Raw genomic sequence first — 9,488 nt, forward strand, 5'->3', positions numbered from 1 at the left:
TTGGGACAAATTGAAGGCCCTTTTTGCTAAAAATTTGGCTAAAGGGAGTAGGGTAGAGGAAGGAAGAGTGGGCGATTGTCTGAAACACAGTGTCAATGTTTAATGTTTATGAGAGTGAGTATTTAACTACTTGTTATTATCAATCAACTTCGTCCAGTAAGGCTGCATAGGTTGGGGATTTAGTAACACTTTGGTTGTTGTTTAACAAGTGTATTGTTTATTGTTTATTGTCATATGTATTAATGTTTAGTCATGTCTGATCTGTAGAGGCGTCCCACGCAGATCATAGAATGTTACGGAATTGTTGTATGTTTTAACTAAAATACTTAAGCTGAAAAAAAAACTGCAGAAGGGGTTGGAAAAGACCCAAGCCGGGGAAGTGAGTCCCGCGGCGGAATGTATGGTTGAGAAAATAGTGATGTCTTTTACATGATCCACTAAGCTATTGTGGATTCAGTATTTTCCCCAGTTAGAAATACCTTCCACGAGGGTTGAGAACCCTCGAGTTTTAAAGCATAAGGATATGTCTTAATGTGTTGTAAAATTTTTTTAAAAACCCTTGTTGCAGTCAGTTGACTAAATTCAGTCGGGAAGTGCTGAGTTTCAGTCGCCTAGCCTCAGGCCGGTTATTAAGAGGGCAAATGCCCCACGTGAAGGCCGGGACCATAAAGTAGGCGCCGAAACTCTAAAGGCACTCGGAGTGACAAATGGTCAAGGACTTTGTGACACTGATTTGAAGTAAAGACCAAGAAGATTGGATGTGACTGTAATTTTGATACGTATGTATAGTTTATTAATCTGATCTGTAGGGGCGTACAACGCAGATCACGGATTGTCACAGGAGTTTAGATTGTTTTAAGTGAACCATTTAAGCTGCTAAAATGGGTGCTAGCACCAGTAAGCCACCCGAGAAAGGCACGCCAGCAGCCTTTATGTTAAAGAACTGGTCAATCATCCATTGATCACCTACCAAATTGGTCCAAATGGACTGTAAATAAGACTAGACCCTTTCCCTCAGATGGTTCATTTAACATAGAAAGAATTACTTGCCTCGAGGAATGTTTAACGGACAAGAGAGAAATAGAGAACAGCCAGATAAAAAGACTGCCTCTATGTTTGTTGAGTCAGAAAAAAAAAAATTAATTACCCTGAAGAAACACCTTTCTCCTCTATTATGGTAGGATAACAAGGTAACTATAGAATGATGAATAGAGGGGAATATAGAGGAAGACGTGGTAGAGTAAGAGGGTATGGACGATCTAGTAATTGTTACAATTGCGGACAACCCGGACATTGGGCAAACCAATGCCCTGCGAAAAAGCGTCAGAACAAAACCTCCAATAATGGACCTCCGTTAGAGAATAAAGGTCCTAATTTCACTGTCCATAACCCTTTTTCGGACCAGTCAGGAGGTTACCCTACAAACGGACAGGGATTTAGGAGAAATAGAGATCAGAATTACTGACTGACACCAGCAGCCCCAAGCGCCACAGACCACCAAATGCCCGTTGTTTCTTTAAATTCACGCAGCGAACCTGAAATTAAAATGCAAATAGCTGGGAGACCTATGTCATTTTAGTAGATACAGGAGCAACCTTTTCGGTGTTAGGGAAAGGATATTCTGAAGGAATGCCTATTAATGGGAAAAAGACCCCGATAGCTGGATTGGCTGGAATACTACAACGCTTGAATCAATTGACTCCCCTCACAGTAAAAGTAGAAGAATTTGAGGAAGAACACTCCTTTCTGTTATCAGGAGATGTCTCTATGAATTTATGTGGCAGTCTGTAAATATCTATACTGACTCTCGATATGCTTTTGGAGTAGCTCATGATTATGGACAGATTTGGAAGATTTGCGGTTATTTAACGTCATCAGGAACCCAAATTTTAAAAATGCACGAGGTTCAAAACCTTTTATTAGCCATCCAGAGACCTAAGCAGATTGCCATTATTAAGTGCCAAGCGCACACGGGGCATTTGGACGAGGTTGCGCTTGGAAACGCTGCTGCAGATAGCGCTGCTAAGTCAGTAGCTATATCAAGTACTGGACGACAAGTTTCAGCCTTCCCTGTTAGGGAAAAGCCAGAGATACCGCAGCCCTCGTCCTTAGATGATGTGCTGACCCATCAAGATAGGGCCAGTTCTGATGAAGTAAAGGAATGGGTTGTTAATCATTGTTTTAAAAACACTGACGGCTTATGGGTTCATCATGACGGCCGCATGGTGGCACCCAAATCATTACTATCACCAATTGCCCGATGTGTTCATAAATTCACCCATGCGGGCAAAGGGGGGATGGCGGACTGTATCCTCAAGACCTGGTATGCACCAGGAATCTCAAAGTTGGCAAAACAAATATGTGAAAATTGTACTATCTGCCAGACCATGAATGCAGGGAAAATAAAGAAGGTACAGCCCGCATCCCACCCAAACCCCTTGGGCCCTTTTGTACACTTGCAAATGGATTTTATTGAACTACCTGTGTGTATGAGCTTTAAATATGTATTAGTTATTGTTGATATGTTTTCAAGATGGATTGAAGCGTTGCCTTGTAGAAAGAGTGACGCCACTACTGTTGCTAAATGTTTATTGAAGGACATTGTGCCTCGCTTTGGGATACCAGCAAAACTGTCAAGTGACAATGGGTCCCATTTTACGGGAACAGTGATTAAGGAACTATGCAAAGCCTTACAGATTAACCAGCACCTCCATTGCAGTTATCATCCACAGTCGGCTGGACTAGTGGAAAGATATAACGGGATGCTGAAAAACAAGCTTGCAAAACTGTGTAAAGAAACTGGACTTAAATGGGTTGATCTGTTACCCATAGCTTTAATGACAATGCGGTCTGCTACCAACAGAACTACAGGATTGTCGCCTCACGAGATCGTCATGGGAAGACCACAAAGATTGCCCTTTTCGGCACCTTTAACAGCTAAACAAATGGACATTCATAAAATGGAGGAAGATATGTTGAGTTATTGCATTGCACTAACCAAATGCATTTCTAGTTTCCATCAACAGGTGAAGGAAGCCCAGGTCGATCCCGCTGAAGGAAAGTGCCATACTTTCGAGCCAGGAGATAACGTCTACATAAAAATCTTCAAGTGAAAAAATGGCCTTCAACCCAGATTTGAGGGACCCTTCCAAGTACTCCTGACCACAAACACCGCTGTGAAAGTAAAGGAGCGACCAACATGGATACACACGTCCTGTTGTAAGAAGGCATCAGTTGAAGACGATACACTGCCAAGATGAACTGGATTTGGACTCTAATAAGACTGTTCTTTTTGTCAACAATAATTGAAACTGCCATATGGATTTACCCAGATCCTCTGAAAGGCAAACCATGTATAAAAGAATGTGTACTTTTAACCAAAAATCTCTTTTATGTTATATGTTATAATGAGACCATGAAAATCCAGCTCCAGGACCATACTATGCAGGTACCCCCGTATCAACCCCTAAATCTTAGGGTAAGACAGGGTAAGATAGTAGAAGAAGATAGTGGACAAAGGCTTGATAAGCTATGGGTCACATGCCCTGATACTGTATTATCAAGTGACAAAATTGCGAACGGAGGGGTTATCTGCAATGGTAATTCAAGAGGAGGACTGGCCCTGACAGCTAAGGCAATGTTTTGTGATAATCCTTTTACACAACCCCTCGTTTCAACATCAATTACTCAGAAAAGAAAAATTAATAGGACCGCTAAGAAACAAGGAGGGAGAAGTGGAAGACTGTTAAATAAGCATAACTATCATCATGTTAATACCTTTGTATACATGAGTTATTTGTACGCTAAAAGACAGAACCTTGCCAAATGCTGGATATGTAGCCACATCCCTGTGCACGCAGAGGGTGGAATTCCTCTAAGGCCCATTCCCTTCGAAATAGAAGAGATGGTAGGGTGGTTATTACAGTTTAATACCACCTGGAATAAGGAGGCAGCCAGTACATTTCAGACCCAAAATAGTTTAAACCCAGATCAATTGGAAAATGAATGGAAAGATGCAGGATACAACCTTATAAAATTTGAAGGGTGGTTTCATCCCCAATATGATAATCAAAGGAATCCAGAGAGTCTATTAGTGACGTCAATGGGAACCGTAAATAAAACAAAAGGAGAAGTCTGTCTGGTAAACGACAATGGAGAAGGATTGATGGTTGGATGGAGTGAGTGCAAATGTAACTACACTTTGACTAAAACTACTACTAAACCACCGGGTGCAGTCGAATGGCCCTATTGGGGACGGTGGAACCTGTCCACAGTACAAAATTTGACTAGTAAAAAAATCTGGAAAGGAGAACAAGGAATAGGAATGATGCACCAGATATGGAACACATTTGAAGCCTATAATAACACCTATTTCATCTGTGGGCATAGAGCATACCCTTGGTTACCACAAAATTGGACTGGGTCATGTTATTTGGGATATGTAGTGCCCTATATACATCATATTTCATCTTTGAATAGCCACCCTGGGACACGAGTAAAACGAGCCATTACAGAAACTGAAAGGTTCTTTGCTATAGCATTTCCCTGGTATGGAACAGGGAAGTTAGCAAGAGAATCTATAAACATGGCAGCAGTGTTGGAACAAATAGCCAATGATACTGCTGATGCTCTTAGTGATGTAAACGCAGAAATGGTGGCTATGCGCACTGTTGCTTTACAAAACCGCATGGCTCTGGACTATTTGTTGGCAAAAGAAGGGGGCACATGTGCAATCATAAAAACCGAATGTTGCACCTATATCCCAGATAGCTCAGAAAATATCACCAACCTGGTAAACCACATAAAGGAGGCTGTAGAGAAACTATGTCAACCTGAACCGTGGTCCATGTGGGATTGGATTTCAGGATGGGGAGGAGCACTAGGAAAGCAAATTTTGGAAGCCTTAATCGCAATTGTGATGATAATAATTTTAATTAGTTTATTGATTGGTTGTTTAAAATTATTGTGTACAAAAGTCCTTTCCTTATTAACGTCAACTCCTCCAGTACCAATGATGTCTGAATATGAGGATATTAAGGATGAGACCTTTGATGTAGAATTTCTTAAACTTAGCGAAATAGATTGTCCTTAGAAAGGACAAAAGGGGGGAATGAGGAAATCTACATATTATAAGGGGTTAATTTCAGGTGCTTGCTGGGTAAAAGTTTTCAGACTTGACACCGGTCAAGAGTCGATGTGTAACTAGAGCTATTGCACGTACTTAGATTACAGCCAAGAACAGGTGTCTGCCCACCTAATGAGAATGTAGAAGTGAAACAATGGGTTCCTTTGAAGTAACCAGTGACCTGACAACTTGTGACCGTAAGCAAACCTAGCCTCCCAATACATGATTAAGATTAAAGAGGACCTCCGGTTACACGATTCATGCCCTGTTATAGATTAACGGTTGACTTATGTGTCCAGGATCCTTCTGTCAATATGTCATTAATACCTGATGATTAATCTAAAATGTGTCCTGATAGAGGAACAAAGGAATGTCAATTAAACTTGTTTGTTACACTGTATAAATATGGAACGCTTACGCTGTATCATTGGAATAGTAGCCTCACCCCTTGAGTAGAGGTGCTGATTCCCCTTGCAAGAGAAATAAAAGGCCTGTCTGTCTGACGAATCCAAGAGTGTATTGAGTCATTACCCAGAGCTAAGAAGTAAGGCACTTCAACACAACAAATTTAACGGATTCATTGCAAAGTACAGGAGTCCAGAGAAGCCCTTAACACCGAGATATCTGAACGGGCTGCAGGATCTGTCACTCCAGTCCTCTCCCCTCTCAACAAACAGCGTGAGCAGAGATGCTTTGTTGTGCTGCTCTTATGGTCTTGTCCCCTAATATGGTGATCTACCCCCTTCTTTCTTGCTGTATTCCAGAACTGAAATCCCTCATCTCCACAGTCCTGTGTCAGGGCCAAGGATACCCTGATCATCTACAGTGCAGCTGAAATGCAGGGCAGATCTCCTGCTTCACAGTCCCAACAATATGGCATAATTATCCCGGATGGATTACAAGGAAGAGGTCAACAAAGGAGAGTTTCACCCAGTCGTGCGATGCTGGTGGGGTAGGGGGAGTGCGGCTGTGAGTCCTTACAACATCGCTCCGTTCCAGTCAGGTGCTGATGAAACCCAGAAGAAGCAATACCACATTAAACATTAGTGGCGTTTGTGATAACCCTTGGATGTTGTAGTGAATTAGTTTACATGCTCCAAGCACTGCACTCTTTCCCTACCTCTCCTGTAGGTCACTCCAGCTTTTCTCAGTTTTATAAGATGCCATGAGTCATGAATTCAACCCTAGTTGGAACAAATATCAGATTAACTAAAATAAATTCACCACACAGCATAGATTACACTTTTTAAAAATTCATTCTCGGGATGTGGGCGTCACTTGTAAGGCTAGCATTTATTGCCCATCCCTAAATGCCCTCGAGAAGGTGGTGGTGAGCCGCATTCTTGAACTGCTGCAGTCCGTGTGGTGAAGGTTCTCCCACAGTACTGTTAGGGAGGGAGTTCCAGGATTTTGACCCAGCGACGATTAAGTGGTTTTCATGTGGCTGGGAGCAATGTGCCCTCTAATTTTTTTTTGGCCCGCGCGGCCCCTTTAACAGGCTGCACAGGCCATTCAAAATTCCGCACATTTGCGTTTTTTCTGTTTAAAAGCCGGCTCACCAGCTGCACGGGACCTGCAGAGCGCTACGCGACCGCACAGCTTGAAGGAACCGTTGGCTCGGTGTGTGTAATAAAGGGTTACGGTACAACAATAACAACAATTTGCATTTATATAGCACCTTTAACAATGTCCCAAGGTGCTTCACAGGTGTGTAATCAGGTGCATTATCCCACCTCATCCTCTCTGCAGCCTTTGCCACGGGCGACCACACCCCGTTCCTCCAATACCTCCCCTCCACTACTCGGTGGGACTGCCCTAGCTTGGCTTCAGTCTTACCGATCCAATCATTGCTGTAGCAACTCCAGCAAGAGCTCTTGTTCCAGCCCTCCAGAGTACCATTCTATCCCTGGCCTCCTCCGTTTCCACATCTACATACTGGCCCTTGGTGATATAATCCACATGGCAGACATGGAGTCAGCTTCCACATGTGTTAATGATGTTGAGCTCTACCTTTCCACTACCTCTCTCAACTCCTCCTGTGTCTCTGTGCTGTCAGACTGCTTGTCTGACATCCAGTCTTGGATGAGCTGCAATTTCCTCCAGCTAAACATTGGGAAGACCAAAGCAAATGTCTTTGGCTCCTGCCACAAACTCTGTACCCTTGTCAACAACTCAATCCCCCTCCCCAGCCACTGTCTCAGGCTGCATCAGACTGTTCTCAACCTCCGCATCCTATGTGATCCTGAGATGATGTTCCGACATCATATCCTTTCCCACAAGACCGCCTACTTCCACCGCTGTCTTATCGCCCGCTCAGCCCATCTACACTGAAACTCTCATTCATGCCTTGGTCACCTCCATGCTTTACTATTCCAATGCTCTCCTGGCCGCACCCTCCGTAAACCTCAGCTCATCCTGCACCAAGTCCTGGTCACCCATCACCCCAGTCGTTGCAGACCTATGTTGATTCCTGGTTCCCCAGCCTTCAAATTTAAAATTTCCATCCTCCTGTTTAAATCCCTTCATGACTTCACCCCTACCTATCTCTGTAACCCCCACCCGGACCCTCCGCTTCTCTGACCAGACTATTGCGCATTTCCCCCTTTCTTCGCCCCACCCTTCAGCTGTCTCGATCCAACTCTCTGGAATTCCCTCCCAAACCTCTCCATCCTCCTTTAAGACCCACCTTAAAACCCAACCCTTTGTCCAAGATTGCGACCACTCCTCCGAATATCTCCTTCTTTGGCTCAGGAAGTCCATTGTCTTTTGATTACGCCTCTGTGAAACACCTCGGGATGTTTTTAGCACATTAAAAGTGCAATATAAAAAGAAGTTCTTGTGTTAGTCCTGTACACCAACCCTAAGTGGACAGTGTATTGTTTTTATCATTTCCAGAAGGATTCACACTCTTTTTTTTTGCTAATTATCTTAAATCTATGTCCCTATCTACTCTAACAAATCCCCTCATAATTTTGAACACTTCTCAATATTTAAACCTCAACCAACACTTAAAAAAAATTCTCTGGTGATGATCACATTACTGTTTGTGGTAGCTTGCTGTGCACAAATTGGCTGCCGCGTTTCCTGCATTACAACAGTGACTACACTTCAAAAATACTTCATTGGCTGTAAAGCGCTTTGGGACATCCTGAGGATGTGAAAGGCGCTATGGAAATGCAAGTCTGGTTTGTCTGTTGACCAACCCGTGCGCAGGAAGCGCGCAGGATCTGACCACCGGCCTGGGAACCGGTCAGCAAGTTGATTGCTGGTGTTTCTCAGGATGGTTTAATTCTGTGTCCTGGGCATGCCCGGCAGGGGTAGCCCATTGCTGCAGGTCACATACACACTGCAGGGCCCGGCCTCCACCTCCACCCGCGACGCGGCCCGGCCTCACCTCCACCTCCACCCGCGGCCCGGCCTCACCTCCACCTCCACCCGCGGCCCGGCCTCACCTACCGCCCAGGTGGCCGATGCAGCAGCTGCTCCCCGGGCCGGGTCTGGAGCCGCGGCCGCTCCGAGCCAGGCCCGGCGGCGCTCCGTTACCCTGGCAACGCCGCCCAGGCCCCGGTATCCTAGCAACGCGCGGCCTAGGCCAGGCTCCCGGCGGGAGCCTGAGCTCCATTTCTCGGTCCAATCTCCTCCCTTTTTTCTGTCTTTGTCACTTGTTTTCCTTCTGATGTTACATTTTACTCCCCTTTTCTTTTGACTCGTTTCTTGGTACATTCCCTTTTGGGTTTAAACTTATTAAAAAATTCCTGTCAGTTATTTGCGTCATTGCTCCATTTGCCTCCTACTTCCATCCCATTCCCCCTTTTGGCAGGCCCTGTGTGGCAGGTTCATCAGTTAGTGGGTCTAGGGGCTGCCAACCCTCCAGAATTGTCCGGGAGTCTCCAGGAGTTAAAGATTAATCTCCTGCACACTGCTGAGAGCAAACACCCGGGAGAAATTGAATTGGGGCATTAAAAAATGTATTTCCCCCATGTTCTGTGATCACTTTAATTTATCAGTCAAAAGTCTTCTTAGGCAGTCCCTCGGCACTGAGGATGACTTGCTTCCACATTAAAAATGAGTTCTCAGGTGACTGATGCGTCTAATGCAGGACCTACAGTCTCTGTCACAGGTGGGGCAGACGGTGGTTGAAGGGGTGGGTGGGGTGCTTGGGTTGACGTGCGCTCCATGTGCTTGGCTTCTGCTTGCTCCCAGCGAAGAGACTTGAGGTGTTCGGCCTTCCCAGATGCTTCTCTACTTTGTGCAGTCTTGGGCCAGGGATTCCCAGGAGTCGGTGGGGATGTTGCACTTTTTCAAGGAGGCTTTGAGGATGTCCTTGAAGCGTTTCCTTTGCCACCTGGGGCTCTCTTGCCGT

At 44.8% G+C, this 9,488-nt stretch overlaps 1 protein-coding gene across 1 annotated transcript in view; it reads right to left on the minus strand.

Moving 5' to 3' along the window:
- The window catches only part of LOC147100203 (uncharacterized), a 45,565-nt gene extending 36,884 nt beyond the window's left edge, over positions 1–8,681 (minus strand). Inside the window, exons 1-2 of the mRNA XM_085967636.1 lie at positions 8,582–8,681; positions 6,246–6,309 (exon numbers count right to left, since the gene is read on the minus strand). Of these exons, the coding sequence (XP_085823762.1) occupies positions 6,246–6,292 (47 nt within the window). The 5' untranslated portion in view covers positions 6,293–6,309; positions 8,582–8,681. The remainder of the gene's footprint in view (positions 1–6,245; positions 6,310–8,581) is intronic.
- Between the last annotated feature and the right edge of the window lie 807 nt (positions 8,682–9,488).

This window comes from Somniosus microcephalus, chromosome 26 (genome assembly GCF_052327205.1).
Source record: "Somniosus microcephalus isolate GS21.2 chromosome 26, FLI_Smic_1.0, whole genome shotgun sequence".
Taxonomy (NCBI): Eukaryota; Metazoa; Chordata; class Chondrichthyes; order Squaliformes; family Somniosidae; genus Somniosus; species Somniosus microcephalus.